Below are 19,492 nucleotides of genomic sequence, written 5' to 3' on the forward strand. Positions count from 1 at the left end.
TGTTCAAAAATCACACATAAATCATCCAATAAACCACCAATTTTCATTTTCTTCTTCAACATTCAAATAATTTTCTCAAGCACTCGCATGTATCCAACACACTTCCAGAAAAATAGCAACAATTGATTGAAAAAAAAAGTGACAAAAGGAGTCTATCATGTGAGGTTACTTGACTTACTTCTAGAGAGGTATACGCATTCCACCATGTCAAGTCCATGTGCTTACTATTCTGCATTCTGCAATGACACCATCAAATATGCAGACAACTCCTCATCAAATTCCAACAGACAGAACCTACACCCAGTCCCACAATTGTCGGTATGCAGACTCTAGTGCATTCCTTTTAACCACATGCCATAATATGACGTAAATAATGGACACAAACATTTTTTTTATACATATAATTTTTTCCCAATTTTTTAAAATGGAAAATTGTTATTGAATTTTACATGGTTCCTACTCTATTGCTTATGATTATTGAATTTTACATGAATTTTAAAAATTCGAGTAAAACAGGTATATACTTTTGTCTTAGGTAAATCATTATTTATTCCATTCACCAGTGTCTTTTTTGAGAGAGTGGTTGCTTGGTATTACATATATTTGCATTAGACACAACGACTGGCCGTCGAGTTCATTTCCTAGTAGAACTCTCTACACAAAATCAAACACTCTCTCGCTCTCTCTCTCTCTCTCTCTCGCTCTCTGAAACTCTATCAACCATGGAAGACCTATCATCAAAAGACGACAGCCCACGAGTTCTCGAAGTCTTAGAAGCTCTAAAACAAGCCTCGCATGAGTTACAAGCCCACCCGAGTCCCAACTCGGACGAGGTCAACTCGTCTTCAGCCATTAACGCTCTCCTGGAGCTTGAAACCGAGTCCGACACAATTCTCTCCAAAGACCCAAATCTCTCTACCCTCTCTCAACACCTTTCCAACCTCAAAGCCCTCGTCGAGACCCTCAAGAATTCACGCCGCCACCACAGCATCCGATCGTTCTTAACTCGCCGAGTCTCAACTCACTCCATCGCCCGAGTCGCCGGTTCCATTGAGTCTGAAATCCAAGCCTGGATCGACCGTGAGAGCATCGAGACCTTGACACGTGGTCTACGCGAGCAACCAAAATTCAACAACGAGGACGAGTTGATCAAGCTCTTGACTCAGCTCGAGAATCGAGTCTCCGAAGGTTTCAACCGCGAGTTACAAGATTTAGTCCTAAAGTCCAAGCTTTTCTCGTACCTCGAAACAATTCTATGTGACCCAAATTGCTCAAAGCGAATACGAGAACATTGCGCTTTTGCTATAGGCGCATTGATAAGGTTTAACAAAGATGTGTTCGTGGGACAAGTACTTATGGGTCCAACAATTGGTTCCTTAGTCACAATGGGTTCCTCGGCTTCAATAAAAGTACTCTGTTCTTTGATAAGGTCTATAAAATCTCCACTTGTGGACGAAATTGAGTCACTTGGGAACATACCCAAAATCATAAAGTTTTTAGATTCTCAAGACTTGGAAATAAAAGTTCTAGCCATGGATTGTGTGTTAGAAATTGGATATTTTGGGCGCAAAGAAGCGATTGAAGCAATGCTTAAAGAGGGTTTGATAAAGAAGCTAGTGGAGCTACAAAGGTCAGAATTGGGTGGGGATTTGATTGATATGGGGAGGAACGGTGGGAAAAATGATAATGTGAAATTTGAGAATAATGAAGGGGTTGGTGATGGTGTTGGTGTTGGGGTTGGTGGGGTTGAAGGGAAAAGGGAGCGCAGGGAAAAGAGGTTCTTGGAAATGCATCCATTTGCAAGCTGTGTGGCAAGATTTGCGGTGCAGTTGGAAGTAGGAGAGGGGCTGAGGCAAAGAGAAAGGAGAGCTTTTAAGCAGGAGATATTGGTGAGAGTGAGAGAAGCTTGTGTGTCTGATGCTGAAGCTGCTACCATTGTCGCTGAGGTTTTGTGGGGGTCTTCACCTTGAAACTTTTGATTCAATTTGTTTATGGTAGTTTTTTTTTACTTGTAATTATGTAAGTATTTTTTTTAAGGTTGTAAAGAAATTGATGATTAAGTTGAATTGTTGATATAAGTAGTTGATTTAATTATGTCTATCACCTATGTTGAAATATCATGAGTGTGTGTGTTTGGAGGGGTTTAATGGATTAGATGGTAGTGAGTGTTCATGTGTTTGTGGTTCGTTTGTTGGGAGGTTATAGGCAGAGTTTGGTCGGTGCAGAGATAAATATTATACATAAATATTAAAATACTACTATATAATTCATTAAAAAGATTTTTTTTTTCCTTTTCTCGGGAAGGTTTTCTAGCAAATGGGAAGGGAGAAAAGTTGAAAAAATAAAAATGGCGACTGAAGATTTTTATTTAGGGGGAATCTTTTCTTGGCATATGCTGTTGGGCTAAAGCATATGATAATGATATGTTAATAATTATGGTATGACATTTTTTTTTGGATTACCAATATTATGATTAATAGGAATGATAATGGGTCGAGTTCGGGCCGGATTTTTTAATACCCAAACCCGACCTACAAGTCCTTCCCTGTTACTTGGATCCGGCCCGTTTAATAAATGGGTCTTTTTTTTAGCCCCAAACCCGGCTTGTCGGGTCTTCGTGGGCCCCGTCCAGCCACTTTTGGGCCTAATCCATGGCCCAATCTAATCCAATCTTATTAAAAAAAAAAAAAAAACCCAAACACAAACACAAATCAATCAACATTGTTATCAGTCTTGCTGAAATGAGATTCTTAGACAGAAAATAAATAATAAATAAACACAAAAAATAGAAGAAACAAAACTTCATTTATCATCTATGGATAGATTTTTACATTAACACAACATTCACTCCAATTTTTAAATGTTGAATCCTCAAACAAATACCCAAAAACAAAAACTACTAAGAGAGGAAATGAACCCAAAAAAAAAAAAAAAGAACCAAAAAAAAAAAAAAATGAAGAACTCAGACCACTAAAGCTCCATCGGCGGTGGTTTCAGCCATCAAAATCACCCCTGGGCTTCGCCTGACCTCAACACGACCAAGAGCCTCTCTGATCATCACATCTCTCCGCGATCTAACAATCCCGTGCTCCTCTGTGACAAAAACAGCAACCACCACGAGATCCGTGCTCCTCCACGAGGGTGAGGGTGGGTCGGTGAGTGAATGAAAGTGAGGGTGAGGATAAGATGTGAGTGTCTAAGTGAGAGTGAGAGTCAGTGAGATGAGGTGAGGGAGGTGGCTGAGTTTATGGTAGGGTTGTGATATATATATATATATATGTAGGTTTTTTTGTAATTTTATATTTATGCTAACCGGGTCGGGTCGAGTTGGGTCAAAGTTCAAGTTAAGTTTTTGCCAAAACTTGGACTTAACCCAGACCCACTTCGGGGTTTTTTTTTTTTAAAAAAAAAAAAAACCAAACCTGACCCTATTCTTTATCGGGTCGGGCCAGGTACCCGCGGGTCTGGCATAAATTGCCATCCCTTTTATGGTATGACCAAAGTCACCAAACGCGTGCGCGCGAGAGACAGAGGCCCAAGCAATCATAAGACTTAAACAACGGAGGAGTTCTTACTTTGGAATATAAAAGAGGATTAGGCCACTAATAAAGAGGAAGTTGTTGACTAAACAAATTTGACATTTGTTGATTTGGTATGTTGTTAGTAGAAGGTAAAAAAGTAATGTAAGTGAATTTTTAGATAAGAACCATCTATAAGCTTGCCATATCAATCGATGTCAAAAAATGTTATCAAACTTTTTGTATATGTAGCATTGCTCACTAAAAAAATGTGAATATTTTAAAAATGACAACTTATTTATATAAATAATTTGCAAAACAACATTTTGTTTGAGAAAAAAGAGTTTAACATTTTAGGAAAATTAATTAACATTCTAGAGGTGAATCTAACTTATTATAAATCTAATTGTATGAGTCTTGTTCTTCAAATACTAAATAATTATTCAAAACTTTGACACTTCATTGCAACTTGCAACTTGTAGTTTCAAACCAAATAAAGAAACAGATTAAATAGCAGAGAGAATAAAGAGATGTTAAGAGTGAATTTTTTTTAAAGGCAAAGGAAGAAAATAACAAAAATTAATTTTAAAAAAAAAGTTAATAGATACCTTAAGGGCATAGTTATTAAATCCGGACCAGACATTGACCTGGTTTATAAACCAGGTCACTGGTTCAACCAATAGATCAACGGTCAAACCACAAGATCAAATAAAAATATTTTTAAAATGAAATATATATAAACAAAAGAAGATTTTTTTTTTTTTTTTTTTTTTTTAAGACTTAAACTTAAAGCAATAAACAAATAAAGCCCAAAAAATTTAAACAAAAGAAGAGAAAAAAAGGTTTAAGCAATAAGTTATATTGCATATACTGATATACTCATATCTACGTGCTAACTAGCTTCGTGAAATTGAAAAGTGCATTTATTTATTTAGGTTTTTGCTTATTTAAACTACCATGTTATCACATATTAAATAATAAAGAAGTCAATGAGATTGACATTTTTAATATAATTTTACACAATTTACAAACCCAACTGGGTTAATAAAACCCAGCCAGGTCACATAGTTTGCTTATAACCTGCCGGTTTTACCAGTTTTGACCGGATTTTATGCACATCCGATTCAATTGATGACCCGAACCAATCTATGTGTTGGGTCACCGAATTACTCTTCCAATTAGAAAATATTTTTAGAAACACTATATGAGAAAAGAAAAAAAGTAACTTATTTTTTTGGAGTCCAAATTTGGGAAGGATTGGGTGTAAAAACCATATTTTACAATATCTAATAAAATATTGTCACATCAACATTTTATTTAAAATTCAATACATTCTACCATACCTAATAACATCTCAATAAACTCTCAATTTGGTTGGATTTATATATGGATATTAGAATCGATTAGGTATGGTTGTATTTATTCTTAAATATGTGATAAGATGATATGGCATATTGAAATTAAAGGGGTAAACATGAGTTTTACACCACATCTTTATAGAATTTAATCACATTTTTTTTATTACCCTTTTTTTATATTTCTCATAAAAGTGGTATTAAAATTTTCTTAAAATGATTAATTAACAAATGTTCTAAAAACACCGGACCCTTAATTCAAATACTAGAAAAGTGTGGGGCAATCATTATTCTACCAAATTTCAAACTTCTCGAACCGTAAAACATCTCTAGTTTTGGAGTAATATGGAAGCCATCGCACTTATCGAAGTAGAGAATTGGAAGATCGGTGGAAAGAATGGTCACTAGAACTAGAAGGAGGGGGCAGCAAATTTGCAATAGAAGGCACAACTCGCAATATATTGATTGAGCAAGAGAATTAACGAATTTCAACATATGAGACACTTTCCAAAGAGAAAAGAGTGTGAAACAAAACTAATCAAAACTTAAAAAATTGGAGCAATATACTAGTGTGGAATTTTTAAAGAATAGCTAATCGAATCCCGGGGGTGGAGAAGTCCAGACATCCAAGCTCTTATAATTACACTTAAAACTTCCCAAGCAATTTTATGTACCAAGTAGACTTAATGGATATCCCTAGCAATTGTAACGGGTCAATGGTTTATTTGATTTTCGATTTTCCAATGTACTACTGCTCCTTAGTCAGTCACTATCATCCATTTTTGGCATTAGGGCCACAGGCATCCACATTTGGCAAACGTTCCTGGTAATTACAATCTATGAAAATGAAATTCAAGTAATTACAATTTTAAGTTTTCCCCACTTTAAAATTTGGTTAATTTTCACATATCAGATCTTTACCTATATAGCACAACTGCACAAGCGTGGTCCATAAAGTATTGTACATTTTTTTTCCAATCCATACCAAAAGACAAACTCGGAAAAGAAGCAAAAGACAGAATTATGTTGATGTGGAAACATAGAACCTTGCCAACTAACCAATTCTTAAGCTAATATTTGATGGTTTGTGCTGGTCTCCCTCATGATGTTTACAACTTTACATTGGTTTGGTGACCTACGCAATTATGATTAGGTTGGAATTTATTTGGGCATACTAGGAGGGTGGCTTACACAAGTTAAAGTGTGTGAACGTCTTTGACAAGTTAAAGTGCGAGAGAGACTGAGACATTATCATGGTGGAGCTTGATTGGAATAGTTTTCATGACCAGTCAACTAGGGCCTAGGGGTCTAGATTAGAGATGCATCTCCATCTAAAAAATTACTAAAATGATTGCTTATTCAATGTTATTCACTTGCTGGTTTAATTTATGGTCCATAAAGGTCACGACCGATAAAAGCTACACAAACAAGAGATTCCCCTTTCTCCTGTCCATAAGGCCACAATTCCTCTCAATTGATAAAGACACAGAAAAGGTCTTTGTTCCAAGTTTCTAGTTCCAACTTAGTGAGAGTGATGTGAAGTGAACAAGCAAGTGAAGTAGAGTCACTGCATATAAACTTGCTCAGGTTTTTATCAAAAAAAAAAGACCTTACTCAAGTTTGATGGTGAAGGATTCTCTCTTTATTGTTAAAAACAAAAACAAATACCAGAAAAATAAATCCAGCTCTAATCATACCTCAGTAGAATGTGGTCAATTTTATATGGAGCTTTATTGTTCCTTCTCTTTTGATTAGTGCACAAAGTTTAGAAAGTACCAATGCCAAATGCTACGCTTGAAAAGCTGGAACATGGCATATGGCAAAGATGTCCTGAAAACCGGTGACTATAAGTTAGTTATTTGAAGTCATGCTCAGATTCCAACTATTGCATGTTAGGTTATAGAACTTCTGAAATCCATTTCACTGAACTAATACAAAAGTCAATAAGAATTAAGAGCAAGCATAGCTTCCATCCCTAGCCCTGGCTAACTAATACTAACATCGTAGATTCATAGTCAAAGGCTTCCACCCCTATCCCTGGCTAATTAATACTGACATCATAGTCGAAGATGGATAGAGAAAAAGTCTTGAATTATTGAAAATGATCATTAGGTTTGGTAAACATAACAAACAAAGCATCATGAAGCTCAACAACATTTATTTCTAATTTTTCGATTTAGAAAAAAAAAAAAAACATATATATATTGGTTACTTTTTTCTTCTTTTTTTGGGGGTGGGGGGATAATTTAATAGTTGGGGGGGGGGGGGGGGGGGGGGGTAGGTTTTGAATCCCGAACATCCATTAGAAATGTCAGGATGAGCCAGTTGGTCTAATTTAAGAATTACCAGAAAGAAAAAAGTTAAGGGGAGAAAAACCCTCATCTTCTATGATTTTCTGTACAGTTATTACCTCTCGATTTAAAACATGTGTGGCCAAGGCTATCAGCTTGACTGGATACTCGCAGTGATATGAAATTGAGAACCCTGGTTTGATGGCATAATAGTTACAGCTTGCTAGATTTCCTTGCCATACTTCCATTGTATGCATCTTACACACAAGGAATAATATCAAATAGCCACTTAAAAATGCCCATGTCTTTCTTTCCTCCTCACGAGCAAAAGGTCCATGCCTTAGTTCCGCATATAGATTGATTTGCCGCTACAGAATCCTCTCAAGACCAAAACTATCTAGCAGCAAAACAGCATCAGCTACTTATCCACTCTCTAATGTTTCCCTACTTCTACTCTCAATTGCCTTTCTGCGTAGTAGAGCCTTGAAAATTGTGAAGGCTGCAACCAGAGCAATCTGCAAATGCTCAGAGCTACTTGTTTTTATGCAAACCTGTCCCATTTTGCGACTATTTAAATTGGCATTAACTGATACTCTCAAGCCTCTGCTCATCCGGAATTCAGACTGTATGCTTCCACCTAAAACCATTTCTTTGTTGAAGGAGAGGATTGTCATTGTCAGACTGACATTATCATTTCTCACTGGGTAGTCACTCCCTCTTAAAGTAGCTTCAATATTCCCACCATATGCCACTTGTCCAGAACCCCCCATTCGCCCAGCATTCACCATAAACTTCAACCTATTCCCCACTATTATGGTATCTTCAAGCTTGGCACCAACATAGCAATTGTTCCCAAAAGATGTCAAAGAAAGTCCACAATCAGCAACGCTCTGCTTCAGGTTCCTCAACTTTGTGTTGCTATGAACTGTATATATCATATCCTTACCAGAAGATTGAACATCAAGACCAACAGAATAAGTAGGCCCTTTGGGATCTGTGTAAGCTGCACCACACTCCGACTGGATACTGAAATCCTGCTTGTCCTTGCTCATCTGTCCTGTGACTGAGGCAAAGACATTCCTATTTAGTTCCAAAGCTGATTCAAGGCTTATTCCATCGAAGCCCACATCGTGATCCCACCCTTGGGGATCAAGAACAGGTCTCACAAGCCACTGATCACCTGTGACAAGGCAACGGTATCTATGTACAAGGCAATCCGAGTCAAAACTTGGGGGAACTGCCATATCTGGTAACAAAACAGCCTCTGGAGACACCTGCTGGCTATCGGAATTATCATCATTCACCAAATTTTCCTCTTTGGAAAACCTATTCTCCCTTCGCCTCTGATAATCTTCCTTCAACTGTTTCTTCAGATAAAGGATTTCCCGATAATCCAGCTCATCGAGATAATCTTTTTTCTGTGAGTTCGTCAATCTCTCAAACTGAGATTTTTTCAGGATTCGGATTGAAGGTAATTGATCATATTCATCTTCTTCCTGTGTGTCTAAAAGTGAATTCTCATCAATTTCATCATCCATTCCATTTGGACTTGATATAGAGCGATGTCGTAGAAGAGATGAGAGAAGATGGGGCAGAGAGGGCAGCCGGGCAGTACTTAATGGTCCCAGTTCAATGCTGTCTTGAAACTTCAAGAGGGAATTGACATCGCTCAGAACTTTAGTACAAATGCATAATAACAAGAATTGAGATTTCCAAACCTGACCATTTGGAAGTACTTTTTCCCCCATAATGTTTTTCTTACATTGAGGATGGTTCTCTACCAAAAGGACAGGGTTTTCAAGTCTTGAGTCAGACACTGCCTGGTGTATATAGTGCTGCACCAAATCTGTACATTGGGTCACATATGACTCATAGTTGACAGGATAACCATTGGGACCTTCGGGCAGATCTGAGGAAGAGTGGGTCATTACAAGGATGGTGTTGAACCAAATTGCAGTACCAAAAACTTCAGTTATAAGCCTCAAAATAGGGAAATCGGTAAAGCCCATGTTGATGACATCAAGGCGTTCAAAGTACAAAACAATATCTGGCGGTGATTTTTTTATGAATCTCTTCACAGATAACAAAATCTTCTTATTTCTTCTCACATTACTGGAAGAAGAAGGCAACAGACCAGGGGTATCGATCACAGTAATTTTAATACCATTAACAGTTCCTGCAAACTCTTGGATGCGATCAGTGGCTGGTTGAAATGCATCAGTCACAGTTTTCATTTCTTCAAATAAAGAATTTATGGTAGCACTCTTGCCAACCCCTGTTTTGCCTAGGACAAGTATTCTAAATGAGAAATCCAATTCACGCAGGCCAGCTGCCTCTTGTTCTGCTGCAACTGCTTTGGCTCTATTGCTTCCAAGGTTAACTCTTATCACATCTGATTCCCCAGCTTGTATCAAGGATGCTAGGTGTATCCGATATAAAACTTTTGCAACCAGAAGATTATCCTGTGACAGCCCAAGCCTTCGGAGAAGGCGCAAAAACTTTACTTGGAGATCCTCAATCTTCGCCAATGGATCCATCTTTTTTTTATTAGAGCCATGAGGGTAGGAGTCTTGAACAGAATCCTGCTGCAGGGAAGGATTATGCTGATGTTCATGATTACCATAAGAAGCACGTGATCCATCAGGAAGTACTGGTGGTGCAACCAAACTGGCTGTGTGAGTTGAACCTAACAAGTGACAAGACAATAAGCGATCTCTCTGATAAAATGCAACAAGATAAGACAAGTTCAAATCTAAGATTGGGAATTGGTTTCCAGCATTGGAAGCAAGTATTCATCAATCTTGCAACTAAATAGTCAACATTTCATTGCCTGGAGATCTGAGACCTGGATATACAATAATGATTTTAGTTTTGCAGAGAATAATGATAGACCCAATTCAGTCAAACAATTTACTACAACTCACCTAAAACTCCATCTATATCAAAATTAACCTTACTTAGCAATTAATCATTGCAACAAGTTGACATAGTGATTCTTATAGTGATCTCGACTATATATACTGACAGGAGTCCATTTGATCAATACAAAGGGACCAAATTGAACCAAAAATGGCCAGAGATTGTTTAACACAGTATTTATGACATTTACTTCACCACTTAGTGCTAAACTGATATGGTCAAAGAAAAAATTTAAACAATATGGAGCTGGATTATTAAGTAACTATCCTTTCCCATTACAGTTCTTCACCTTTCCTTCAACAGGTTTCAGACAACCAAAGGCTAAGCCTCCTGTCATGTTGATAAGTCCCTTTAAAAAATATAATGTCAATGAATAAACTTTTGCAACCTTCATTCCCCCATTATTTAAAATGATCAGTTCTCTCATGATAAACTCCAAAAATGTATCTTTACAGCTATTGCCCAAGAAAATCTAACAGTCTCCTTAGCAAATTTTACCACTATCATCTCTAAAAGTTGATCTTTACTTTCTCCATCCTTGCCATCACAAATGAAGTGTATCTACAATTCCAAGTTCAAATCACAGAAGCTTCTGCAAACATGAAAAAGTGAGAAATGGGGAGGCTTTCTATGTAAGGGATTGGTCTTTCTTCTTTTCAAAATTTTTCTTCTCTCCTATAATAACTAAGAAGTAGACTGGAAAACATGAATTGTGTGTGTATCTATAATTATTCTAACTAAAAAATCAATGCTTGAACATACACAAAAAGGGATATAATAGGGCAAGGTAATACCTTGGTCATCAAGTTCTTCATCAAGACGTCCCTCGTTAAAAAAACTGTCACTGCCCGATAATGGTCTAGATGAGACCAATGACATGGATACTAAATGAGAAAAAACCCAATCCCTAATACTCTTCATCCTGCACTAATTCACAACCAATTATCATCATCATCTGAATTGCTGTTAACAAGAGACCAAAAGAAGCTCAAGCATATCTAAAACGCACTCCAAAACATATAACCACCACGGAGCAAGTTTTAATAACAAGAAGAAGTTTTATAAATTCAATGGCAACATTTTATGACAGAAACATTATAAACCATAAATCAAACCGCACCCACAGTTCATCCAATCAAACAATTAACAAATGCATTAAGACTCACTTTCAGTATGAACGAAAAATCATCCAATAACCAATATCTACTCAAAACTTTTTTTTTTTTTTTTGGTTTTCCTCCCCAACCGAAAAATAGAAAAACTTAGACCCCGAATTCCCTTTTACATTACTTTCCTTGGAAAAGCATTTCCACACCTGTTGTGATCCATTCATCAAGAGCTGTCTGCATGCAAAGTTACATAATTAATACAAAACCCCATTCTCCAAATTACAGTTCTATACTAAATTTCCCATTAGTAAATTAGTTCAATCTACAATTTTCTGAAACTGAAACTTAAACATCAAATTTATAAAGCTAGCTAGCTCCTAGTAATGCTGCTAAGACAAAAACTAAATTGGTACTATAAAATCAGTTCCACAATTCAAAATCAAATCCAAACAAACTATTAGAAAAGAAAATGGAGTACCTGAAATGTAAAGAAATTTTCGAAGTCAAAAAGGCTGAATGGGATAGTAGGAGCTCCGTCGAGAAAAAAAAAAAAAAAAAACTATACTAGAGCTGTGAAACCCTAATTGGAGACCCACGAAGGCATTTGGGTACCCGATTCAGGACCCGAAACGAGGGAAGCCCACGTGTGCGGTGGTGAAAACGAGGTTGAGGTCGAGGTTGCAGAACAAGAAGGAAGAGATAAGACAGAGAGATAAGGACTTTTGTTTGTGTGTTTAATCGGTCTCTGTGTTTGTGTTTTGTGCTTTGTGTGGTGGTTTTGTTTGGTGAACTCTGGTTGCGTCCTAGATGCTAGGGATAAGACAAAAAGAAGCCCGGATTTTTGTCAAATGACACGGAGGGAGAGAGGAATTGAGTATGTTTAGAACCACTATGGAGTTAGGTTATGATCTTGCCATGTGGCAAATAAGAGTCATCATATCATACACCTGATTTATGGATTGAGATTAGGTGCACCTGATACAATTATAATCAATGACTGAGATTGAATGTTAAAAAAATAACTTTCAATTTCAACCATTAAATTAAATATATTAAAATGAAGTAAAAAAATTTAAAATGTACAAATATAAACCAAGGCTAGAAGAAGGAAAAATATACAATCCAATACAATAAAAATGCAATTCAAACAATCCAATAGCTGAAAAAAAAAAAAAAAAAAAAAAAAAAAAAAAAAAAAAAAAAAAAAAAAAAACCACACCCATCATAGTATAATACAAATATAGGAGGAACAACGACAAGATTGAGTTGTGGATGGAGAGGCAAAACCTTTCATAGTCTGTTTGGAATCCGCTTATTTTGCTAAAAGTACTGTAGATAAAGGTAAAAGTTAGCTGAAATAGTACAGTGGGACCTATGATTCTATGAATAGTATCAAAAAGTGTAGTGGAACCCATGAATAGTAGCAAAAATAAGCTGAATAGTAAAATAAGATCGCTTTTTAATTTAAAACCAAACACACATTTAGTGTTGAAAATGAATGACGAACAAGTGATTTGATAGAGCAATTGCGAACGAGACAATTATTTTTTTGGGCTAAAAGGGATAAATGGATTGACAACTTGACGAGAGAGAGAGAGAGAGAGAGAGAGAGAGATTACTTGAAAAAGAAAAGGCAATCAACAAATTAATCTAAAGGGGAAGGATGAAACAAATCAAGTATATATGTATGTGAATCAAAAGTTAGATTAGGTTAGGTTTTCTGTTATTTTCCCCTAAAACCTAGTATCTTCCTATTTGGTGATATAATATGTACAAAATAAATAAATTATAAATTGGATATGTATATAATAAAAATAAAAGATTATTTTTATATATAAATAGCATAAATATACATTAAATAAAAACATATATATACACGGTTAGGGTAGGGCGATGCAAACTAAACCCATCCCCAACCCATCAATATTTTTGTCATCTCAATATTTACTAGAATACTCGATTTATCTTAAACTTAAAATCTGATTTTGATCACCCTCCCTAGTTGAAACCACTAACCCATCAGAACTAACCATTTCGATAGAGATAATTGAGTTTTCAGATCTATGGTTGTGCACACCAAAGACAAGGCTATTAGGTTGGGCCTCTCTCAGGCTCACAATCTATTTATATCGTGGGCTTGAGTTTCCTACTTTGGGTTGTTCTCAACACAGAGATTCAACAAATTTTTCTCCCTCTCTCTCCCAATCTTCAATTTTCTCTCCAACCTTTCAACAACCCCTTCTTCTCCTTTGTCTTCTCATATTTATAGCCCAATGAGTAGTGGGGAGTCATGATTACTCTTGTGGTTAGTGGTACAGAAGGTCCAATGTCGTTACTGCTAAGTGGATGTTTAATTGGAAGTGGGGTGTGGTGAGAGAGGCATTGAAATTAGCTCCCCACTTCAGAGGGGATGTTCGGCAAAGGATTTTTCCTAGGGCAATACCGGTGAAACCAAGGCACAGTGTCCCCGATCAATGATGCTCCGGTCCAAGATGTACCTTGCCGGGCAATTCCTAGGTTACCGGCTATTATGAATATGCATTATAGCGATTTGCTCGACGGGTTTTAGGTCGGGCGTAATGTCATGAGGCCCGGGCACATGGCCTTAGCAGGCCGAGGGTTTGGTTTTGGGCAAGTGGCTTGGGCTTGTGGGTCGTAATGTAAAGTTGGTGTCCAAAGTCCAAGACCCAAATGGGTCAGGGGGTCTTGTGTCGTACATTAGCCCCCCATTGATTCGTGCCCGGTCCTCGAGGACGAATCAAGGAGTTCAAGAGGCAATAACTATCCGGGAAGCCCAACGGGTAGATATTGGACAGTTGAGAAACCCATTAATGTGCTCTCAGAAAGCGTGTTACGTCTGACTGTTGGTTCAGCCGTCATCATTGTCTAACGGTTCGTGAATCGAGGCAGCGCACGTGTGGTAGTTAAGATAAGGATTCGTAGGGTTCCCGCTCCCTAATTATTATATGTCATTTATTTCACCCTTCGACCTTTATAAATAGCCATTTCTGAGTCTCTCCTTCACTTTTGCATTCTTCATTCTCCAAACTTTCACTCTGCCAAGCATACACCCTTTGCGTTCGTCTTCTAGCCCAGAACACTCTTCCTCCTTAGAGCCCTCAGTAAGTTCCTTTTTCCTTTCCTTCTACTTGTTCTATTTCTTTCTATTCTATTGTAATCATAGTTCTAGGAATTTACCTTAGAGAATGGGCTATTCTCATCTCCTTTCCTCAGAAGCCTCTTTGGCTACCTTTAGGATTGCCTACAACGTCCTTGAAGATGTTGATATCGCCTACTGTCACGAAGGTGATATTGACATCTAAAGGCGTCGCGGGGCAAATACAGTTTTCTTTCTTTTAATAGCAATTCTTGAGGGTGGGATTAGGTTCCCCGTTGACCCCCTCATCATAGGTACACTTAGATTTTACAATCTGTGTCTCGACCAACTCCCCCCTAACTTTTACCGAGTGATGAGTTGTGTCAGTAGGTTGAACTAGTTGTTCAACTTCCAATTGAACTATCATGACATTCATTGCATGTATAGTTTATGCGACAATATTGATTCGAACTACTACTTAAAAACTAGAGACATAAGGGTACAGCTTATTTCATGCTTGCCTGACTCAAATAGGAACTCAGCTGGAGAGTTTGTACGGATGAGCGGCAACTGGCTTGCTAGGGAGCTCCCTTACGCTTTCTCACCTCGCGATGTTGGTCGATTCCATATATACTTTCTTAATTTGATTTTATTAATTTATTAATTTTGATTCGATCAAGTAATTACTAATCAATTGTTGTGCTGCTTTCGTGCAGAGAGCAAAAGGTTTAAGAAGGATCTTAGAGTAGTGCATGTTCAGGACCTAAATTTTGTGCTTAGGTCAGAAATTTTCGTACATTGGGACGGACAGCTTCGAGCACCTCATTTAATCCTTGGCGTTAATCCCGTGTATTCTACTTGGCAAGCATTCAGCCAAGCTTTGTTAGTTGACAGTCCCCTTATTTCATACATCAACGTACGACACGCAAATTTTCTTCCTCCGAGGCTCACAGTAGGCGAAGCTCATGACCTTAGTTCGCGGTACACTTGTTCGGACAAACTTGCACCCATACGGGACGAGTAGGCTGAGCGTGTGTCTCAACATCTCCGAGATCAAGCACACGTACCTGTGCAGCCTGAAGCCCCCGTCTAACCCAAGGCCCTTATTGAACCCGAGGATCTCGTTGAACACGAAATGATCATTCAGGAAGCTGAGGAAACAGCTGTCGAATCTATTGACTCTGATACCGAATCCGATCGAAGTGAAAGCATGGTGACACGAAGGACGATGACGGTTAGTTGTTTTGTTCTCGACGCCCGACCAGCTACGCTGCAACAACCACCTCAGGGTCGTGGCCAAACTCCCCCTCCTCCTCCTCCTCCTTCTCCTTCTGACCGCTCCCGAAAAAGAGAACGCACATCTGAACAAACTCCGGCCAGCTTGGGTGACGCACCAACTAGAACTCCCCTCTAGTCATCAAGGAATATTGTCATCCAGGAGCCAATAGCCCAGACGGGGACGAACGTGGCGTCCACCTCCCAACCTGTGCAGGGATGGCAGCCTACGTTTCAACTAGACGATAAACCACTTCCTGCCACCGCAAGCGTACGGGTGTAGGAAAAGGGCGAAGGGGATCGTATTGCCCAAAGTTTGGTGCGCGGTCTCTTTTTAACCAAGGACGTGCACGCTTTTGAGGATGGAACAGACGAGTTACTGGGCAGGCGGTTACAGTGGCACACAATTGCAGTAATCTCATGTCTCCTAGTTTTCTATCGGCTTTTACACAGTTTTTATTATACTTATTATAGTTTCCTTTTGCTGTACTTATTATTTGTTTTATCAGGTCGTTCAACTGACTCACCTCCTCGATGGGCGGCTAAAGGAGCTAGCCAAGGATGCCAAGTAGGAGAAGACCCTCAAGGATATAGCCAAGGTGAGTGCTAAAGAGAAAACCAAGGCTGCCGTGATCGCGGAGAAGAAAGCTACTGCATCCGAGAAGGTCCGAGTGTCAGCAGAGAAGAAATCCTTGAAGCTGGAGGCCAAACTAGGTGAAACCGAGCTAAAATTGGCAGAGGCTGCAAGTTTGAACACGGCTCAGACAGAGGAGTTGGCTGACTTGAAGGCAGCTCTGGAGGCTTGTGAAAATAAATGGTATAACGAGGGGTTCGCTGATGTGGAAAACTCAGCAAAGCCCATCATACATAAAGCCCGGAAGCTGGCATTTGAGAAGGGTTGGTTGGCTGTCCTACAAGCCATTGGGGTCCTAGAGGACTCTCTTTTAAGAAACCCGAACCAAATCCCTTTTCCCAGTCCCTTCTACTGCTACCCAAAATCTCTCGGTGCCATTGACGAGGAAAAGACGACGAGCATGAGGGACTCCCATGTGGAGCTGATTGACTTGGAGGCCACCAGCAACCCGCATTTTGGCGATCAGCTTGGCAGGGACGTCCAGCCACCTCTTGTAGCCTAGCAGCCTCTCGAGGACGTCGCCCAGTTCCAGTTCGCAGATCCTTCAGGTTGATTCCCAGACTCAGTCTCTACTTCTTATTCCTTTTTAGTTTAACTTCTTTATTCAGCTCACCTACGTCACCGGGTTATGGTGATGGAACAATCATTTTTCAAGGTTTAATTTTCCCAAAGTCACCGAGCTGTGGTGACAAAACACTATTTTAACCTTTACTTGTTTGCTTAATCATATTTACCAATGTTTTCTGCTATTTTTCCTATTATGTTCTTTGATTATCTTTCTGTTTTATAAATATGCACGTGTTCCAAATGACCGGGTGGTTTAACCCCGTGATTGATGCTACTTTCTCAAGTCGTAAGATTAGGCAATTGCCAGCCATTCGTGACGGCCCGAACCAGCATGGGCGGGGACACTTGCACCTAGAAAGACTTGGCTCCTAGGTGGTAATAATCAAATTCGATACTCATTGATGGTTTTTGAAAAAAGGTTCCCGCCTGCTCGGTGATGGAAAACGAACCGAAAACAAGTTGGTGTCCTTAGAATTGTTTAGTTTAAGGTTTTCACTTGCTTGGTGATGAAAATCAATCCGAGAATAGGTTTCTGTATTTAGAATTGTTTAGTTTAAGGTTTTCACTTATTCGGTGATGAAAATTGAACCAGGAACAGGTTTCTGTCCTTAGTTTTCAGAAAGATTTCTACTTGCTCTGTGATAATGATCGAATCGAGAACAGGTTTTTGCCCTTAGGATTGTTTAGTTTAAGGTTTCCACTTGCTCGGTGATGAAAATTGAACTAGGAACAAGTTTCTGTCCTTAGTTTTCAATAAGGTTTCTACCTGCTCGATGATGATGATCGAACCGAGAAGCAGGTTTCTGTTCTTAGCTTAAAACAAACTGCCTTAGTTCTTTTAACCTTCCTATTTTTGCTAGCTGAGGCTGATGGATTAACGGTAATGGAATTTAATGCACCTGTGTGGATAAACATCAACTTCATATTAGTTAAAGCATATGTACAAAATTACACTGAATCTACACTCCTGTGTACAACCAATTAGTGATAAAACTTCTTCAAGTTATGGACATTCCATGGCCGGGGAAGTGGCCTCTCGTCTAGGTCTTCCAAGTAGTACGCTCTTGTGCCCGTGATAACAGTAACCCTATAAGGCTCTTCCCAAGTAGGGGCCAGTTTCCCAACATTCGTATCTCGCATGTTCCTTAATGCTTTCCGTAGCACTAAGTCCCCAACACCGAATTCCCTTGTTTTCACATCCCGGTTGTAACGTCAAGCAAGCTCCTGTTGATACTTGGCAAGTCGTATGGTCATTGCCTCTCGGTACTCCTCCAGCAGATCCAAACGCTCCACCATCATTCCTTCGTTCTAGGTGGGATTAAATCCTTCGACCCGTGCACTACATAGGTTTACTTCGGTCGGTATCACGGCTTCTGCCCCGTACGTTAACAAAAACGGAGTTTCTCCCGTAGATCTCATAGGCATTGTTCGGTATGCCCATAATACATTGGGTAGCTCCTCGGCCCATTTACCCTTCGCACCGTCCAGTCTTTTTTTCAATCCATTCACAATTGTCTTGTTAACAGATTCAGCCTGTCCATTGCTTTGAGGATACGTTGGGATAGAGTATCTGTTCCTGATGCCGAGATCACTGCAAAACTCGCGGAAGGCCCTTCTGTCAAACTGCAACCTGTTGTCGGATATAAAAGAGTCCGGCACCCCAAATTTAGTGACTATATTCTTCCATACGAACTTCTTAATATCCACATCCCGAATATTAGCTAACTCTTCTGCCTCCGCCCACTTGGTAAAGTAATCAACAGCCACTAAAACAAACCTTCGATTGCCCGACGCCCGGGAAAATGGGCCGATAATATCCAGTCTCCATTGTGCAAAGAGCCAAGGGCTACTAATCGAATTCAGATGTCCCGCTGGCTGGTGGATCAAAGGGGCATGCTTTTGGCACTGCTCACACTTACGCACATATTCGGTAGTGTCCCTCTGCATCTGTGGCCACCAAAATCCTTAAGTCACTGCCCGGTGAGCTAATAAGCATCCCCCCACATGACTGCCGCACATGCCATTATGTAGCTCGGCCAAGAGTTCATTTACTTTCCTAGGGTGTAAGCACAAAAGATATGGCCCTCCAAAAGACCTTCAATATAGCTTCTTATCTGCCGACAACCAGTATCAAGAGACTATTCGGTGAACCTTGTTAGCCTCTTTTTCATCATCTAAGACCCGATCCTCGGCTAAGAAGTCAATAATTGGGTCCATCCAACATGGCCCGGTTGTTGAAATCACTGTAACACTAACCCTGACGAGACTAACATCAGTCACGGTATTAATGCTTGGTTCTGTTATGACCTCCACTTTGATTAACCGAGGGACATTCTCAATCATTGCTAAGGCTAGCGTAGCCAGAGAATCAGCATGTCTGTTTTGCCCGCAGGGCACTTCGGTCACCTTTGCAATACAGAACTTACCCATAACTTGTTTTACCACTTGTAAGTACTCTTTCATTCGAAAATCCCGGGCTTTAAAGCTGCCCTGTACCTAGCTAACCACCAACCATGAATCTGAATAAATCTCTACGTCCCGAGCACCCATATCTAAAACGGTCCTCAACCCGGCAAGCAAGGCCTCGTACTCTGCCTCATTATTAGAGGCTCTAAACCCCAATCTAAAAGAATGCTCTAGCCATATTCCTTCTGGAGTAATTATGACAATCCTGGCACCGACCCCCATAGCGCTTGATGCACTGTCTACAAACACCCTCCATGGACG

The 19,492-nt window shown here is 39.3% G+C and overlaps 2 protein-coding genes across 6 annotated transcripts; one reads left to right on the forward strand and one right to left on the reverse strand.

The window, feature by feature from the left end:
• Window positions 1-574: 574 nt before the first annotated feature.
• Window positions 575-2,078, forward strand: LOC115977126. The gene has a single exon (XM_031098802.1). It carries the CDS (start codon window positions 723-725, stop codon window positions 1,968-1,970), a length of 1,248 nt encoding a protein of 415 aa, XP_030954662.1. The 5' UTR covers window positions 575-722; the 3' UTR covers window positions 1,971-2,078.
• Window positions 2,079-6,631: 4,553 nt separating this feature from the next.
• LOC115977125 (translocase of chloroplast 90, chloroplastic) lies at window positions 6,632-12,025 on the reverse strand. 5 transcript variants are annotated; one of them, XM_031098796.1, is made up of 5 exons: window positions 11,671-12,025; window positions 11,378-11,426; window positions 10,878-11,005; window positions 7,284-9,850; window positions 6,632-6,703 (listed from the first exon to the last, which is right to left on the reverse strand). In XM_031098796.1, the coding sequence occupies exons 2-4, from the start codon at window positions 11,410-11,412 to the stop codon at window positions 7,587-7,589; spliced, it is 2,427 nt and encodes an 808-aa protein (XP_030954656.1). In that variant the 5' UTR covers window positions 11,413-11,426; window positions 11,671-12,025; the 3' UTR covers window positions 6,632-6,703; window positions 7,284-7,586. The 5 variants fall into 5 exon arrangements, with proteins under 5 accessions (XP_030954656.1, XP_030954658.1, XP_030954657.1 ...); XM_031098798.1 differs by having other exon boundaries at window positions 11,250-11,426; XM_031098797.1 differs by having other exon boundaries at window positions 11,399-11,426; window positions 11,671-12,024.
• Window positions 12,026-19,492: the final 7,467 nt, after the last annotated feature.

This window comes from Quercus lobata, chromosome 2 (assembly GCF_001633185.2).
Source record: "Quercus lobata isolate SW786 chromosome 2, ValleyOak3.0 Primary Assembly, whole genome shotgun sequence".
Classification (NCBI taxonomy): Eukaryota; Viridiplantae; Streptophyta; class Magnoliopsida; order Fagales; family Fagaceae; genus Quercus; species Quercus lobata.